This window comes from Leopardus geoffroyi, chromosome E3 (genome assembly GCF_018350155.1).
Source record: "Leopardus geoffroyi isolate Oge1 chromosome E3, O.geoffroyi_Oge1_pat1.0, whole genome shotgun sequence".
NCBI classification, from domain to species: Eukaryota; Metazoa; Chordata; class Mammalia; order Carnivora; family Felidae; genus Leopardus; species Leopardus geoffroyi.
Window position 1 is genome coordinate 7,151,436 of NC_059340.1, and position 17,846 is coordinate 7,169,281.

The 17,846-nt window shown below is 53.9% G+C and overlaps 3 protein-coding genes across 6 annotated transcripts; 2 read left to right on the top strand and 1 right to left on the bottom strand.

Moving 5' to 3' along the window:
• Positions 1-33: 33 nt before the first annotated feature.
• Positions 34-5,714, top strand: AP4M1 (adaptor related protein complex 4 subunit mu 1). Of its 2 annotated transcripts, XM_045460567.1 has the most exons (15): positions 34-144; positions 247-335; positions 689-795; positions 875-971; positions 1,104-1,214; positions 1,294-1,374; positions 1,567-1,629; positions 1,739-1,805; positions 1,910-1,963; positions 2,110-2,216; positions 2,319-2,413; positions 2,679-2,723; positions 2,956-3,006; positions 3,141-3,252; positions 3,395-5,714. In XM_045460567.1, the coding sequence occupies exons 1-15, from the start codon at positions 87-89 to the stop codon at positions 3,617-3,619; spliced, it is 1,362 nt and encodes a 453-aa protein (XP_045316523.1). In that variant the 5' UTR covers positions 34-86; the 3' UTR covers positions 3,620-5,714. The 2 variants fall into 2 exon arrangements, with proteins under 2 accessions (XP_045316523.1, XP_045316524.1); XM_045460568.1 differs by lacking the exon at positions 2,956-3,006.
• TAF6 (TATA-box binding protein associated factor 6) lies at positions 3,824-17,774 on the bottom strand. Of its 3 annotated transcripts, none has more exons than XM_045460565.1 (15): positions 17,717-17,774; positions 8,382-8,597; positions 8,193-8,279; positions 7,884-8,037; positions 7,633-7,689; positions 7,404-7,523; positions 7,031-7,176; positions 6,848-6,925; positions 6,636-6,737; positions 6,348-6,530; positions 6,060-6,134; positions 5,808-5,933; positions 5,120-5,293; positions 4,659-4,856; positions 3,824-4,388 (listed from the first exon to the last, which is right to left on the bottom strand). In XM_045460565.1, the coding sequence occupies exons 2-15, from the start codon at positions 8,535-8,537 to the stop codon at positions 4,008-4,010; spliced, it is 2,037 nt and encodes a 678-aa protein (XP_045316521.1). In that variant the 5' UTR covers positions 8,538-8,597; positions 17,717-17,774; the 3' UTR covers positions 3,824-4,007. The 3 variants fall into 3 exon arrangements, with proteins under 3 accessions (XP_045316521.1, XP_045316520.1, XP_045316522.1); XM_045460564.1 differs by lacking the exon at positions 17,717-17,774 and adding an exon at positions 12,426-12,699; XM_045460566.1 differs by lacking the exon at positions 17,717-17,774 and adding an exon at positions 12,447-12,471.
• CNPY4 (canopy FGF signaling regulator 4) lies at positions 12,723-17,278 on the top strand. The gene is made up of 6 exons (XM_045460572.1): positions 12,723-12,978; positions 15,060-15,186; positions 15,285-15,381; positions 15,616-15,738; positions 16,257-16,374; positions 16,468-17,278. Exons 1-6 carry the CDS (start codon positions 12,867-12,869, stop codon positions 16,629-16,631), a joined length of 741 nt encoding a protein of 246 aa, XP_045316528.1. The 5' UTR covers positions 12,723-12,866; the 3' UTR covers positions 16,632-17,278.
• Positions 17,775-17,846: the final 72 nt, after the last annotated feature.

Genomic DNA, 17,846 nt, shown 5'->3' on the forward strand with positions numbered 1-17,846 from the left:
AGCGTACGCTCGTCCTTTTGTTCCGGGGCCGCAGGGCGGGGCAGGCCCAACTTTCGTTGTCTCCCTGCCTACTCTCCAGAGCCGCCATGATCTCCCAGTTCTTCATTCTTTCCTCCAAAGGGGACCCGCTTATCTACAAGGATTGTATCCTTGACCTACGGGGCAGGAGGGGGGGCCCTGGGTGGGAGTGGTGCCCCAGGGCCAGACTGTATCGCTGGCTCCTTAGCTGTTCTTCCACCCGGTCAGTCCGCGGGGACAGTGGTGGTCGGGATGTGGCCGAGCTCTTCTACCGGAAGCTGACGGGACTGCCCGGAGATGAGTCCCCGGTTGTCATGGTAACCAGTGGCGGGGAGTGGGGGATGCGCCTGGCGGGTAGGGGGCGGGTGGGGAGGGCGCCTCCTTCCTCCCAGGGCTGTTTCCCTGAGAGCTTCCGCTTGGGGGGTACGTTACGCCAAATAATGTGAATTCAAGTTTATCAAGAGCTAACAATGCACCAGGCACAGGCTCCTCTCACGTCCCAATCCCCCCCGCAACTCCGGAGTGGGTACTATTGGTTACCTCCCCTGACATGTCAGGAAGCTGGACCCCAGGGAGGATGCCCAGGGTTCTCAAGGCACACTGCTAGGAAGTCTCACGGGCCCTTAATCACAGCTCTCTTCCTAATGCTTCTTCCCCACCTCTGCCTCAGCACCACGATGACCGTCATTTTATTCACATCAGACACAGCGGCCTCTATTTGGTGGCCACGACTTCAGAGAACATTTCTCCCTTCAGCCTCCTAGAGCTGCTCTCCCGGTGAGGAGGGCAGGGCTGGGCACCTGGGCGCCGGGATCTGACAGGAGGGGCATATGCACACTCCGACTCGTTTTCTCAGGTTGGCCACTCTCCTGGGCGATTACTGTGGCTCCTTGGGCGAGGGGACCATCTCCCGCAACGTGGCTCTTGTCTATGAGCTCCTGGATGAAGTGCTGGTGAGGGCCAAGCATTTCTCTCACTGCACCCCAGTCCTTGCAGATATGCACTGTGGGTGGGAGGCTAAGTCCATTCATTTCCACCCCTTCCCTCCACTGACCTCCCACAGGCTGTCCTTCCTCTGCCCACAGGACTATGGCTACGTGCAGACCACATCCACAGAGATGCTGAGAAACTTCATCCAGACAGAGGCTGTGGTCAGCAAGCCCTTCAGTCTCTTTGACCTCAGCAGTGTTGGCTTGGTCAGTCGAGGGAAAGAGGAGGAGGAGGGGTGGTGGGTAGTGTCAAACCTGAAGATTGCTTGCTTTGGGTGCTTTACAGTTTGGGGCTGAGACGCAGCAGAGCAAAGTGGCCCCCAGCAGTGCAGCCAGCCGCCCTGTCCTGTCCAGCCGCTCTGACCAGGTGAGATGCATCAGACCCTCTGAGTTTTTCCTGGAACACCAGAGAACGAGATCCTGGTGTTCCCAGACGTGGACGATCCCTTCCCTTCCCCATGTCCCCACCCCAGGGCCCTAGCTTCCACTGGCCTGTCTTTTCTGCCTGTGCACTTTACAACACAGGTCACACAGCCTCCAAATCCCCTCTCTTCTTCAGAGCCAAAAGAATGAAGTGTTTTTGGATGTGGTCGAGAGGCTGTCTGTACTGATAGCATCTAACGTGAGTTTGGGCCCCCAGCCGTAGAGCAGAGGATAGACGGCTTTTGGGAAATGTATGGGGTCGGGGGCGGGGTGTCACCTCGGGACATTGATCTCTCCGTTCTTCTTAGGGCTCGCTGCTGAAGGTAGACGTGCAGGGAGAGATCCGGCTCAAGAGCTTTCTTCCCAGTGGCTCTGGTGAGAAGTCTGCAGGCTTAGCCCAGGGTCGGGTTTGGAACGGGCTCCTTGGTGGTATGTGAATGTTGGTATCTGGTGGCCTCTTCTGTTCTTTTCTGTGACAGAGATGCGCATTGGCCTAACAGAAGAGTTTTGTGTGGGGAAGTCAGAACTGAGAGGTGAGAAGAAAAGGGGTCCTTCTCTCCTAGGTACAGGCTGCCACCAAAAGTTTCATGGAACAGAGATGGGTTTTCCCCCAGCTACCACCTTGCTGCTCTTCTCACCCACAATGTGGGTTAGGAGAGGACACTTTCTTTCCCTCCAGGTTACGGCCCAGGAATCCGGGTGGATGAGGTCTCATTTCACAGCTCAGTGCTCCTTGAGGAGTTTGAGTCTCATCGAATCCTCCGCTTGCAGCCCCCTCAGGGCGAGGTCAGGATTGGGCTGGCCTAGCACTTTCCATCCTCCGTTGGGAAGGGAGGCAAGTTCAGGTGTGAGGAGACCAAACTGACCTCCATTCCTGTCTGGTCTCAGCTGACTGTGATGCGGTACCAACTCTCAGACGACCTCCCCTCCCCACTCCCCTTCCGGCTCTTTCCCTCTGTGCAGTGGGACCGAGGCTCAGGCAGGTAAGACCATTTTTCTCTCCTAGAACTTTCCCGAAGTCCAAGCTAATGCATATGTTCCCAAAGCGCATTGTGGAGGAGGGATGATAATAGGTACAAGAAAAAGGCACCCTACCCCCTATGCAGACTCAGCTCTTAGTGGAGTTGGGCTGGATATCATCCCTTCTCTCTCCTGCTTGGGGCATGACCGACCTACGCAGCAGCCCTGCATGGGGGTCTCGGGTGGGGATGGTGAGAGGCCAGTAACAGAACCATCCCTTTCACCCAGGCTCCAGGTTTACCTGAAGTTACGATGTGACCTGCCCCCGAAGAGGTACGAGTGGGGGGTTAGCCAGGCCTCGTTCAGTATCATGGGGCAGGACGCAGGGCCCAAATACCTGTTGCTTCCCCCTTCGGATGCGTCCGTCAGCTTCGGAATCCCATTCAGTTAGACAGGAAGGCTGGGAAAGGGGCTGGGTGGAACACCTGCGCTAGTGGCGTTAATGAAGAGGGGGGGATGAGTCACTGCCTTCCCGGGGCTGACTCTGTTCCTCTCTTCTTGGCAGCCAAGCTCTCAACGTCAGGCTGCACCTTCCCCTGCCGCGAGGGGTGATTAGGTTAGTGTTGCAGCCACAGGGCCCGGGAGGTTTTGCCAGCTTCCCCAGGGTGACAGGGTGGTGGCAGGGAGGGTGGGACCAGCCTATCCCAGGAAGGCAGGCTGAGCGCAGCGCCTGTCATCCCCAAACTCCAGCCTGTCTCAGGAGCTGAGCGGCCCTGAACAGAAGGCAGAGCTCGGGGACGGAGCCCTCCACTGGGACCTGCCTCGGGTGCAAGGCGGCTCCCAGCTGTCAGGCCTTTTCCAGGTACGAGCTGCCGACTCCCTGAGACCCTCTCTTCCAGCTGCACGTTTAGCCCCAACCACCCCTCCTCATGCACTGGACCTGAGCCCCATGCCCTCCCTCCTCTGTGCCCTCAGCACCCTTCCCTGGCCTCTGTCCCTCACAGATGGATGTTCCAGGTCTCCCTGGGCCTTCTGGCCAAGGACCCTCCACCACGGCCCCTCCGCTGGGGCTGGGCCCCGCCAGCCTCTCTTTTGAACTTCCCCGGCACACGTGCTCTGGCCTCCAGGTGCGCTTCCTCAGGCTGGCGTTCAGACCCTGCGGCAACGCCAACCCCCACAAGTGGGTGCGACATCTGAGCCACAGTGATGCCTACGTCATTCGGATCTGAGGCTTCCCAGACGAGGATGCGGGCAGCAAAGGCAGTAGTCTGTGGAACCAGAGAAGGACGATACGGTCTTTTCCACCCTTCCAGACCATGGTCATGGACCTGGATGAAATGTCCTGAGTCCTGAGAGTCCAGGAGACCAGTCCTAGTTGACATATTTGACCTTCCTGTGGTACCTGACACAGGAAAGGCCGGGGTGGATCAGAATTTACAAATCAAACTTTTATTCTGAGGAACTGGCTGTACAATATCTAAAAGTAACATGGAAGAAGCAAACCATTACTTCCTTCCACCTAGCGTGTGTGTGTGAGAGAGAGAGAGAGTAGAGAGAGAAAGAAAGAGAAAGAGAGGGAATCGGGGAGAGAAGAAGGTTGGCAGATGTGTGACAGCATTAAGGCGCAGGCTGAGGGGAGCCAGAGCCAGGGGGCTGGGAGCCATTAGTTTTTGGAGTCCCTGGAGCTGGAGGGGGGCTATCCCCAGCTTCCTGTTTCCCCCCACAAAGGGCACTGCCCCCAAGCGGGGAGGGGGCTGAGGATGGGGCAGGAGCTGGAGAAGGATGGGAGGTGGGGCCTCCTTTGCCCTCTCCTGTAGGAGGAAGAGAGACCACGATGTACTTCTGGACGCTGCCCGGACCAGAGGGAGCAGTGCTAGGGGGTGCGGTGGTGGCAGTAGAGACCAGCTTGACGATGGGCTGCACGCTGGGGACCGTGGTGGTGACGGGAGAGGTAGTGGTGGAGCCTGAGCCAGGGGCTGAGGTGCTGAGGGACAGGACCTGGGGGGAGAAAGGAGAGGCACTGCCTGGGGGAGAATTCACCTGTTCCGGCAGAAGAGCTGATGATTCATTCACCTGCTCAGGTGCCTGTAGGCCTGAGACCCGCGCTCAGGATGAGCAGCTATGCCTTATGGCCTCCGTGAAGTGCTCCTTCCTGCTCCTGTCTTTAGGCCCAGGGGGTACTGGGCTCTACTCTGGGGCCCCCAGGGTACTTGGAGGTAACCCTGGTCGTGCTCCGCACCTTCCCCAGTCCCACCTGGGTCCCAGTACCTGTTGAGTGGATGAGGCGCTGGAGGATGAGGACATGACAATAAACTTGGTTGGAGGAGGGGAAGGCTGAGGCGGGGCGGCAGCTCGCGCAGACACCAAGGTCTGCACAGGCAGGGCAATGGAGCCAGGGACCTTCAGCAAGCCAGGGGTCCGAGGGCCAGGCTGAGGGGCCTGGGAGAGGGTCAGCGTGGGCCGGGGCTGCACAAAGAAGAGGCAGGAAGGAAATGTGAAAAGGAGGGGCACTTATTGCTGCTCCTCAGAGGGTCTCCCTTGGGTTGAAGAATCATCCACTAAGGGGACTCAGACCCCCCCCAAGTCTCACTCAGAGGGCCCTGTGTTTTACAAAAGCAAGCGCGCGTCTGTGAGTCCCCCACCCTGAAGGGAACCATGGCCCTGTCCCCCCTGCTTGCCCCCTTCCCACGTGTTTCCTCACCAGACCCCTCTTCCCCCCAGTCCCTGACCTGAGTGATGGTCAGAGTGGTCCTGTTGACCTGCTGAGCCTGCAGAGCAGCCTGGGCCCGGGCCTTGACAACATGAGAGCAGAGGAGGGGCCCGAGGGACCCAAATTCTGCCCGATAAGCATCTTGATTGTCAGGTGGTAGGCGCAGCTTTGCCAGAACAGGGGCACAGTGTTTCTGCAGAGAAAGCAAAGAAAAACAAGGTAGGTGGAGGGCTGGGACGCTCAGGAAGTGACAAGGAAGGGGTGAGAAAGGAAACTGCCCATTACTCCAGTGCGTCGTGTTGCAGGCCAGGCTGCTGGGCTGGCAGTGTGTGTGAGGAACCCCAGGCAGCACCAGTGTGGATGGGGAGACTTGCTGAAAACACTTGTGATTTCTAAGGGGTGGCTGGTCCACAGGGGGATGCCCTGCTTGGAATGCAGCACAGTGATGGGGAAGCCTCGGGGGCAGTCCAGTCTAGGCAGGGTCACAGGCTGACAGTTAAGGTCTCTTATTTCTTACTTAACCTCTTGCCTTTGTCTCTCCATCTGCACAACAGTATTGGGCTCAGAACACATGAGGCAAATGCGATGAGTGAATAAAAGACAACAGCTGTTTACGGATTGTTGTGCCTGTGTGTGTGTGGGGGCGGGGGGGGGGGAGTGGCGGGGGGAAGGATTGAGGGGAGGGCAGGGACAGGGGTTCTAGTCACCAGGAGGAGGCTCTGCACATGGTCAGCTCCAATGCGGTCAATGTTGCTCAGCACGGGGCCGTCCAGGACACCGCGGATCCGCTCCCCTTCCTGCTGCAGCCGTGGCAGAATCAGAGTCTTAATCACCTGTTGGAAAGGAAGGGGACAAGCCAGGGCCCTCGGGTCACCACAGGGCCTTGCAGGTGGGGCCCTTGCCCACTAGGACCCACGATGCCTCCTTTCTTGCAGCGTTCCCCACGCCGGGGGCCTCACATCGTGTCCAAGCTCTGCCAGGCCTGCGATGGAGCCATACCGCGTAGTCCACGGAGTCTTCTCGTCCACCCAGCTCTGCAAGGGGAAGGAAGATATACTGGGGAAAGGGGCCCGAGAGGCTAATTGTTAAGGAATAAGTCTCGCAAACACACTTATGTTGTAGGTTGTTACGACACTACAGATGTGGCCCAGGTGCCAGTCCCTGTCTGTCTCCTGCATCTTTCCACTGTCACTTCCTCTAGCCATGCTGAACCGCCTCTGGTGTGGGTGAAGCTCATTTTTGCTCACCTTGGTGAAGGTCTTGGTGATCCGGGACTGGATGTTGTTGGTGGTTGTGCTGAAATGCTTGCAGATCTGGGCCACGAGGCGGGCAGCAAAGTCCCGGAGTGCCCAGTGATTGTCCACATCTGGCCGCAGGCACAGCTGTCTGCTTACGATGCACGTCATCACAGCTGGAATCAACTCATGGACCTAAGGGAGAAGTGGCAAGTTGGCCAATTCTGAGGATGGCTTCCTGTTGGTGGCAACCAGGTGCCCCGACCCCAGGCTGAAAGGTGGGTGGGCAGGGCCGCTCACGTATTTTTCTAGATACAGCGTGGGGTTGTCCATCAGCGCCTTCACCATGCGCATCAGGTAGATGAGCAGGGCCAGGTTGTTCTGCACCACATTCACACGGACCTGCGGGAAGGGGCAGTGACAGGGCAGTGAGACCCTCCGATGAGCTCCCCCCGCTGCCTCCTCACCGCCCGGAACCTCATCCTGGGTCCTGGCCTTCTGCCTCTTCTCACCCCCTCTGAGATGAAGGTGCTGAATCGCGGCAGCATCTGATAGAGCCCTGGGTCCGTTGCAATGCTCTGCAGCGCCTCCTGCAGTGGGGAGGGAGCAAGTGACGCGGGGGGGCAGAGATGGGGAGGGATTCCTGGAACTCCAGAGAGAAGGAATGCCCCAGGCGGCGAGAAGCAGGTCCTCACCGCTCTCTTGGCCTCACAGGAGCCCACACACGCTTCAGTGATCTCCTTGTAGTACAGCTGCTGCTCCACGGACAGCTCGTGGATACTTCGGGGCTTCAGTCGCAAAGGGGCCCCCTCCAGCAGGGGTGGTGCCTTCTTCTCTTTCCCTGTGTGAATTGCCAAGACAGGTTTGAACATGAAGGCTCCAGAAGAGGCCTAGAGCCGGACAAACCTTTGCTCCCTGCCCGGTGAGACCCAGGACCTGGCTCCTCTCAGGTTTCCTGATCTTTCCAGGGCTCTCCAGCCATAGGTGTCACCCCTTGCCCTGCCCTCAGCCACCTCACAAATCGCCATCTGGCAGGAGCACCGAGGAGCCCAGCCTAGCAATACTGACCTTTGCCGTCGGCTGGAGCAGCCCCTTGACCTTTGCCTTTCAAGGGTCCATCTTCCTCCTGGCCTGGCTTTGCTGACTTCAGGGGTTCTGTGGCCTCAGCCTTCTGCTGCTCTTTGGGAGCTGGTGGGAAAGCCGTCACAGCAGGAGTGACAAGAGTGGCAGGGGATATAAAGGAAGGAGAGGGGACATGAGATAGAGAGGGGTGGGCCTTGGGCACAGATGAGGTTACCTGGGGGTGGGTTCTCAGGTATAGCTGGCTGGCAGCCTTCAATGCTCAGCCAATGAGCTGTGAGGAAAGAAGGTGTCAAGTTGAAAGGCTGGACATGGACACTAGGAAGTCACTCCATACCAGGAATGTGCTTTCCGTCCTGTCCCCACTTCCTGCAACTCCCTAGCGATCTCACACTGAGGGCTTCTTCACTTGTGAGCCTCCTCAACCCCTTTTCCTCCTCCCCGCCACCCTGCAATCCCCGCCCCAACCTTTGAGGCAGACATCCAGGGGCACCCGGGGCAGAGGGGTATTGATGATGTCGCTCAGATCAACCTCCTTCTCCTCGTAGAAGTAAAGCTCCCGGCCCCCACCAGAGGCGAAACGAAAAGGAATGAACTCCTGGGCGTGGAAGCCATAGAGTGGCTGGATCAGGAGAGAGAGAGAGAGAAAGAGACATTGAGATGAGAAGGGAGCCCAAGGAGGCATGACTGAAGGCAAATGCAGTGTCAGGGAGGATGGGTCTCACCATCTTGCCCCCCACCAACCCTGCCAACCTCAGTCCCACGTGTCCCAATCACCTCGACATTCTTTAGCTTCAGCGCGTAATCGATGTCACTGGTGGTTAGCTTCTGCCGCTTCCCCATGTGCATGAACTTCAAGGCATCCTGGGGGTGGGAGAACAAACATCAACTCAAAAGCCTGAGGAAGAAGGGGGCCTGGGCAGCATTCTTAACACAACGAAGGGCTGGGTGGAGCGGTTGGGGTACCTGTGCAATCTCCTTGATGCGGTAGCTGACCTCGTCTGTCAGCAGCTGGCAGGTCTCCTCCTGGATCTGAGCGATGCCCATGGACTCGGCCACCACTTTCATCGACTCCGAGGGCAGCACGGTATTGCTGAGCTTCAGCTTCTTCTCCTCAGCCATTCTGGAGCCTCTCTCTCCCTCCCCCAAAGAGTGATACCCCGGGGTGGAAAGATGGGAGACCTGGCAGGGGTATGGGGTGGGCAGAAAAGATAAAAAATAAACGTGTCCATCTCCGTGTAATTAGTATTGGGTGTAAGAGAAGCAGGTAGTGATCTGACCCGGTTCAACAAAATGTACTGAGCTCTGATTCTGTGCCAGGTGCCATGCAAGTTGAGATATACGAGAACAGACGTGTCTTCAATTTAAATCCTGGCCCTAGATTACTTAGCTGGGTTATTTGGGCAAGTTACCTACATCCTCCCAGCTTTGGGTTTCTTCCCAATGCAGGGCTTGAACTCACGGCCCTGAGATCAAGACCTGAGATGAGGGGTGCCTGGGTGGCTAGTCAGTTGAGCATTTGACTCTTGATTTCCACTCAGGTCATGATCTCTTAGTTTACGAGATTAAGCCCCGTGTCAGGCTCCATGCTGGGTGTGGAGCATGCTTAAAATTCTCTCTCTCCCTCTGCCTGTCCCACCTCTTTCTCTCTCTCTCAAAATGAATAAACATCAAAAAAAAAAAAGAAAAAGAAGAAGAAGAAGAAGAAGAAGAAGAAGAAGAAGAAGAAGACGACGACCTGAGCTGAGATCAAGAGTCAGACACTTGGGGTGCCTGGGTGTCTTGGTCGGTAGTGTCTGACTCTTGATTTTGGCTCAGGTCATGACCTCATGGCTTGTGGGTTCAAGCCCTGTGTAGGGCTCTGTTCTGACAGTGTGGAGCTTGCTTGGGATTCTCTCTCTCTCCCTCTTTCAAAAAAAACAAAAACAAAAAAAGAGTCAGATGCTTAACCAACTGAGCCACCCAGCGCCCCAATGATCGCAAACTGCCTGACAATCATACCACACCTCAGTGCACTCAGTCCCCCTCTGTCCTGCATGATACCACCTCTCCTCCGCACTTTACGCCATTAGAAGAGACCCCCATAGACTCCCACTGCATCCACCAACCTAACAGCACTGGCGCCCACATCTTCTGCCTTCCTGCCTGTTACCGTAGAGAAGCCATTCGTGCCCCTTGCCAGCTCCAACACTGCTTCCATCTCCCTGCATCACCACCACGTTTTCAACCTACTTGGTCGATGGTTCCCATCAGCCTCCCAAATGCACTTATTTCTCCCTTCTCAAGAAAACAAGACAGCGGTCTATCCACACAACAGACTAGTATCGAGCCTGAAAAAGGAAGGTGATTCTGACACATGCTACGACATGGGTGAACCTTGAGGACACCATGCAGAGCGAAATAAGGGAGCCAGAAAAGGGCAAACAGTGTTATGATTCCACTTTTATGAGGTTCTTAGTGGAGTCAAATTCATAGACTCAGCAGAATGGGGTTGCTGTGGCTAGGGGAGGGAAGGATGGGGAGTTAGTGTATAATGACAGAGCTTCGGTTTTACAACATGAAGAGTTCTGGAGATGGATGGTGTGACGGTTGTAGAACATCATGAATGTATTTAATCCCGCTAAAGTGTACACTTGAAATGGTTTCAGATGGTGAGCTTTATGTTATGTGTATTTCACCACAATTAAAAATTTTAAATGTTAATTTGGGGTGCCTGGGTGGTGGTTAAGCATCCAACTTTGGCTCAGGTCATGACCTCACAGTTCTCAAGTTTGAGCCCCCCATCAGGCTCTGTGCTGACAGCTCAGAGCCTGGAGCCTGCTTTGGATTCTGTGTCTCCCTCTCTTTCTGCCCCTCTCCTGCTCACGCTCTCATTCTCTCTCAAAAACAAAAACATTTTAAAAATTAAAAAAAAAAAAAAAGTTACTTTTCATTCCACTTTCTCTAGAAGAGCCCCATGTTTCGGCTCCTCCTTGCAACCAAACTCCCTGAAAGAATTATCCTGTTTCTACTTCCTTTCCTTTCTTGCACCTACTCCAATCAAGCTTTTGACCCCACCAGGTCCCTGAAACAGCTCGTCAAGGTCACCGATGACTCCACACTGTGGAACCCAAGGTCCACTCTCTGTCATCATCAGACTTGACCTGCTGGCAGCATCTAGTATAGCTAGACTACCTCCTCCTGAAGACACTCTTCACTGCACTGCACACTACCTTCTCCTGGCTTCCTCCTATCTCACTGGCCACCCCACCTCCCTCGGTTTCCTTGACAAGTTCTTCCTCTTCTCATCTTAAAAAAATACACAAATAAAACTGCCTAATGCTGGAGTGTCCTGGGCTCAGTCTTTGGTCTTCTTCTGTAGCTACACTTAATTTCTTTGGTAATGTCAACTACCCTCAATTTTCAGTATTGCTTACAGGCGGATGATGGCCAAATTTCTATCCCCAGCCCAGGGCAGTCTTCCTAACACCAGTGTTGTATATCAAACTGTCGACTTAAATCTCTTCTACAGCTGAACTCCTGATCTCTCGCTCCCCACCAGCTCCAGCCTGTTTTCTTCATCTTCATGGCAATGCCATCTATCCAGGCACACGCTCTTTATGTGAGCCCTCACATCAAATCAGTTGGGTGATCCAACCTGACTCCTCCACTCCCAACGGCATGCCCAAGTCACCACCATATCTCGCCTGGCTAATTCCAATAGTCTCCTGACAAGGTCTTCCTGCTTTCACCCTTGCTCCCCACATCTCTTCCTAACACAGCAGCCAGACTGATTCTGTCAAAACATAAATCAGACTGGGTCATTTTTTTGTTCAAAACCCTGGAATGGCTCCACATTTACCCTATAGTAAAATCCAAAATCCTAATTATAGTCTATAAGGCCCTTCATAATTTGCTCTCACTCCAATCACGTCTCTGATCTGTTTTCCTTCCTTCTTCCATCTTGATCCAGCCTCATTCTCCTCCTGCTGTTCAAACCTCACAGGCAAGCTCTTGCTTTTTGGCCTTTGCTCTTTTCCTTCTGCCTTGAATGCTCTTCCCCAGATGTTAGCTTGGCTGCCTAGTCCCATCACCCTATTTAATACCACACTCCAACCCCACTCTGCTCTTTTTTCCCCCACGGAAAAATTAAACATCTGCTAATATACACTGTATCATTTCTAATTGGTTATCACCACCACTACCTTCCCTTTGTGTTCACTGATGTATTCCAAGACCCCGGACTGGTGCGCGAGACACCGTACTCAGTAAATACTTGCTGAATAAATTAATGAAGTGTAGGGCTTAGAGATGTAGGGGCTCAGTGAATACATGGCACCACTATTCTCTTGATGAACAAGATATAGGTCCAAGTTTGGAACCTGCTTTGTGGCCAAAAGGAGAGTGGCTCGCTTGGAGTTAGCATTAGGAAGACTAAGGTCAAAGTGTTTAGGACTGACGGTGAGGTACTGATGGGGGCGTTCTGGAGGGGTGAGCACGGGGGCCAAAGAGAATTTGGTCTCCGCCTCCACTGTTTTAAGTCGTACGTTCATGGAAAACATTTATTCAACACATACTCTGTGCCCGGCACTGGGTAAACAAGACGCTGTCGTGTCCCAGGTCAATGGCGAACTCTTACTAATCCTTCAATACCCTCCGTACCCTCTGCCAGTAAACAGCTCACGAAACACGCTACGGCCTCAGGAGCCCCTCAGGTCAGTGGAGTCGGCAGGAAAGCTTCACAGAAGATGGTTAACATGAGCTAGACTTGGGTAGTGGCCTCCCCGGCAAGGAAGCGAGTCGAAGGTCCCCAGGCAACGGGTACAGCGCGAAAGAAGGCGCTGAGAGCCCACCTCATCCCCCCAACATCCCCCAATGCAAACATACACGTACGGAGTCCCCTCGCGCACGGACACACAACCCACCGCCCTCCTCCCGGTTCCCACATGGGCCCTTCAAAGGGCCTAGTCCCGGGTAGCACTCAGACCCTTCCCCGCCAGCCGAACGCCCCACGCAGTAAAAGTCTCTCACCGCCGCCAAAGCGCCGCTCACCCGGCGCTCGGCGCCATGTTCGCCCCGCCCCCTCCCGGGAGCAGGTCCTGGTAGAGACGGAAAGCAAGTCACTGCCCCTTCCCCGAGCCGGAATGAGTCTCCTAGGCTCACGGCCTGAAGTGGTATAAAAAACGGGTTTCTCTGTCTACGTGTAAGGAGCACATACTCCTGCTGCAATTAACTTCAGTTTATTCCTTCACTACCCGGCGGCCAGGACCCCAAGAGGCGCCACAAAACCGAGGCGGGACAGCCAGGAGCGCTATGAGGCTCCACCTTCTTTCCGGCCGGGACTGCGCGTGCGCCTCGCAAGCCAGGCTGGCTAGAAGTTCCCGCCGACACCGCCTCGAAATTTAAAGGGCCCGCTGCCTTCACGAAGTTGGTTTGAAGGCAAGGGGTTGTTGGTTTGGAGAGCACTTTGTCATGGGACCTGTGCGGTTGGGAATGTTGCTTTTCATTTTGGCTGCGTACGGCGCTTGGGTTGGGACGTCGAAGGAGGACGATGACACAGAACGCTTGCCCAGCAAATGCGAAGGTATCTGAAGGGAGTAGCTAGCATCCCTCTGCCCATCTCTTTAGTCTGGGCCGAACCAAATGGACCATGATGGGTGGGTCACTAGATCTCTTTGAAGACCTCAGGGAGACTCTGGCTGAATTTGAAGGGGGTCAAAGGAGGGAACGTAGAGCGCTACCCCACAACTATGGCACTACAATTCCCATAGGACATCCAGAGGGAGCCCGCTTTTTCTTAGTAGCGTAGCCCCAGTGATTTGTGGGAATTGTAGTTCAGAGATCGTGCCCAGGATCGCCCACTTTACTGAACATCTGAAGTGTGTGTTTCCCCCATGTCACTAAACCTAATTCTGGGGAACCTGCAGGAGCTGGGTATGAGGCTCATACCTTTTGGCCATCCTCTGCTCCACCCTTTCAGAGACGCTCTCAAATTACAGGCCCCACGCTCTCCTGGGGCAGGTTTGGAGGTAAGGAAATAAGCCCTTGAAGCTCATAAAGGAGAGAGGCCACAAGTGGAGGAGGTTCCCTGTAGGTGTAAGGGTTTGCAGAGGATGTATACTTATGGATTTTACTGTGAACAGCATCTTATATGGCTGCACCACAGCGGTGGGGGACGTGTGCAGCTGAGAAGGGACACTTAAGAGCTGGGCCATTGAGTGCCGTGGTTCCCTAGTTTGTTGCTTTCCTGACTTTAATTTCTTCCCTGGATTCTTTTTCCCTTCACCTCACTCCACACTGAATTTCATTATCAGTATTCTGCATGACCTGGACCTAACCTCTCCTTCATTTGTGTCCCTGCTTTTCTCCCCACGCCTGTCATTTTTCTACACACAGACCTGGTCATGTCAGTCCTTGCTGTAACATCTCTGCAGGCCTCCTGCTGTGGTCAGAATACAGCCATTTTTGACAGTCTCTGTTGTATGGCCCCCACCTCTCTTACATTTCGGTACCTCAACTCCCTTCCTTTAGCCTCGCTGAACTCACCTGTCACCGAGCCTGCCTTATCCTCTTGCACCTCTGTGCCTTAGCACACTGTTTTTCCTTTTGCCTGGAATAACCCTCTCCCTTCTGCATTTGGTTCTTCAAAGCCCAGTTCAGACGTCAATTCCTTTGGAAGCCTTCTTCCTTTTCTGTCACCTCCCACTATATTGTTAAGCCCGTGGAGGAAAGGAGAGTACCTGTCTCTGAGGTCCTAGCGTAGTGTCTGGAACATTTTAGGCACTTTTGTTACCTGCCCTGTGTTTAGGTTGCGTGGCACTTCTGTATAGGCCACTCCCTTTTTTTGGGACCCACCTCATGCCAGGCCAGGTGCTATTTGCTGGAAGACAGTGGTGGAACATACACAATGCTCATCCTTAAGGAAATCACAAGCCGGTAGGAAGTCAACACATGACAATTTCATGAATTTTGCATTTCCTAATGAGATTAAATCTCTTGTTAACCTCTAGTGCAGGGCCCATCACAGCACACTGTCATCATTTTATTTGTCCCCAACTGCATCAGCAATGTCTTGTGGATGGGGTCATGGGTCTTATTGCTATGTTGCTATTGTACATATAGAAGCTCAATAAATAACTGCAGAATAAAAGCAAACACATACAGTGCTCACTATATGCCAGGCACTATCCTAGGGGCTTTATGTAGATTGATCTATTTAATCCTCACAACCCCCCTCCACAGGAGGTCCTATTATATTATTATTATATCTCATCTCATCTCATCTCATCTGTATGAGTATCAGTATTCTGCACGACCTGGACCTAACCTCTCCTTCATTTGTGTCCCTGCTTTTCTCCCCACGCCTGTCATTTTTCTACACACAGACCTGGTCATGTCAGTCCTTGCTGTAACATCTCTGCAGGCCTCATACATACTGTATACTCATACATACTGTATACTCATTCTCATCTCATTTTAGAGATGAAGAAGCCAGGGCACAGTGGAATTGTCACATAGCTATTAAGTGGCTGAGTCAGTATTCTAACCATGCCAGTCTGGCTCCACAGTCTGCACTTGTAACCGTCACGTTCTGCTGCTTTTGCTCATCTACAGAATGAGTTGCTGGTATGTTTGTTTGTCTTTCGCATCCTTTTGGACATCTAGTGTGTAAACTGCTGAGCCTGGAGCTACAGGAAGAGCTGAGTCGCACTGGCCGATCTCGAGAGGTGCTGGAGCTGGGGCAGGTGCTGGACACGGGCAAGAGGAAGAGACATGTCCCTTACAGTGTTTCGTGAGTTCTTTTTGGTGCTCCCTTACCTTCCAACCCCTGAGGGAGCCCTGGGAGTGCCTACAGCATCCAAGGAGTCTTTGTTTCCCCTCTTCCCACAGAGAGACAAGGCTGGAAGAGGCCTTGGAGAATTTGTGTGAGCGGATCCTGGATTACAGTGTTCATGCTGAGCGCAAGGGCTCACTGAGATATGCCAAGGTCAGACCCTTCCCTAGGGCAGCATTCCACTTTTCAGAAACAACAATGGATATCCCCTGGGACCCATCTCCCTCCAGCTCTGGAGAGTGTCACCACCCCATTGTTAGACTCCCTCATCTCACCCTCATGGAGCTCACCCCTGGGTCTCCAGTAATTGACAGTGCTGATATGGCAGAAAGGGGAAAAAAGAGGTGGGGCAGGGGGCTCGGCTGATTCTAGATTCCTATCTTTCAGGGTCAGAGTCAGACCATGGCAACACTGAAAGGTCTGGTGCAGAAGGGGGTGAAGGTGGATCTGGGGATCCCTCTGGAGCTGTGGGACGAGCCCAGCGTGGAAGTCACATTCCTCAAGAAGCAGGTAGGATGGGGTAATGCACTGCCAGGGCAATGAGAAGGGAGCCTGAGGGGAGAGCTAGATCCTAGGGAGGTCTACCTCTGAGCAGAGAGAAGGGGGCAGAGCGAGGACTCTATCATTGATTGAAGTGGGCCCAGGAGCATATCAAGGAGTAATAGTAGAGGCTAATAATATCTACTACCACTTACTGAGCACCTACTATGTGTCAGATTCAGGCTCCCATACTTTCCAGCTACTGCCTCATTTTCCTGTCAAAGCACCCTCACACGGTAGGTACTATTACCATTTCCCATTTTATAGGCAAGAAGCCTGAGACATAGAGTTTAATAGTCTACTTGGCAGAACAGGTACTAGTAAATGTTTGATGAATGAATGAGGACCACACAGCTAGTAAGCAGACTTTAGCCTCCTGGCTACCTGCCTCTTCAAGGTAGGGTGGGCAGAAAGGGAGTGAAGAGTAGAGAGGAGGGTTTCCAAAGCCCGGCAGAGCATAGTTCCTTCTGACCCTTCCATTTGATCAGTGTGAGACGATGCTGGAGGAGTTTGAAGATGTTGTGGGAGACTGGTACTTCCACCATCAGGAGCAGCCCCTACAGCATTTTCTCTGTGAAGGTCATGTGCTCCCCGCTGCTGAAACTGGTAAGTGTGTGGGACTGGCCCCCTTCCTGCCAGACCACAACCTCCCCTCCCCCCAGGACTAATACCTACATTGTTTTCTATCACCTAACCTAGCGTGTCTACAGGAAACTTGGACTGGAAAGGAAAAGATCACAGATGGGCAAGAGAAGACAGAAGAGGAGGAGGAGCAAGATCAGGAGGAGGAGCAAGATCAGGAGGAAGAGGAAGGGATGACTAACACACCAGGGCACCCCAAGCGTGACCCAGAGGATCTTTGACCCCTGCTTTTGTTTGAGTCCTCAGGAGGGGCAGGGGTCCTGGAGAAGAACCCTCTGAAGTCTGAGCAATCCCTTCCCTGCCCCACATAAGGGTTTGTGTGTATGTGCGAGGGATCCCACCCCAAGGCTTGTAACTGTTCTCTCCTATCTGGTCTCAGGCAGGATCCTGGTGGTGCAGCATGGCATGGCTACGGGGACAAAGGTGGGAGCAGTAGGTGGAAGGCCTGCCCCAACAGATCAGCCCTCTGCCTGCCATCTAGCCCCTTAACTGTCAGGTGTGTGGGGGGACAGTATTGAAGGCTTTCCCCTTTAAATATCTGTCCTACTCCCCACCCCACCCAGAGGTCAATGAAGGCATTGGAGCTGTGAGCCTTAGGAAAGTCACTTCGCCCCTCGGGGGTCTGTTTTTAGACCCTTCCAAGGAAGAAGCCAGCGCGGACATTCTCTACGACCTATACACACGCTGCCTGCATCTAGGAGGCTACAAGCCAACAAATTTAACACGACGGGGACACTGTAACAGGATGGGGTGATGTTGATAAGCGGGGTAGATATTTGGTCTACTTCATATTAATTTCACCGAGGGCCCACCATGGGATTTCACAGGTGCCAAATTTTCTATATCGCTAGTAAATTTTTTAAAAATACCAGCTGAGCCTGTAGTTTCAAACAACTGACCTGCAAACAACATAGCTAGCCGATATGGCAGCGCCCACAGAATAAGCCGTTGGTCGCCGTCTGTTAGAAGCTAGTAGTGTTTTGTAATTTGCAGTTCAGGGAGACTAGCAGGGGTCCCCGGCTGATAATTACTTAGGCTAGGATCTGTGCGGCCCCTCTCGGCGCCTGCGGGAGAATACCCTGGAATTCAAAATCAGCGTGCGGGAGCGCGCGTCGGCCACCGTACTCTGGGCTTACGGGAGCTCGCTGGGGACAAAATTCCTCACGCTTTTCCGAGGGCCGGTGTCCCCACGGAGAGGCAAGAATTAAGAGAAGCGGTGAAACTAAGTCCAAGACAGGGAACGGCTCCGGTTAGAATGAGGGGAAAAAAGAGGATATCCTTAGGGGAGTGATGGGTGGGGACCTACCGCATAGGAGCGTGGCGACGGCCGAAGACACTGAGGGACTGGCAGGCGAGCTCACCCTAAGGGATGATTGGACGATACCATCTACGGGAGGGGGTTGGGGCGATACCACCTTAAGGGTGCGAGGGGGGGG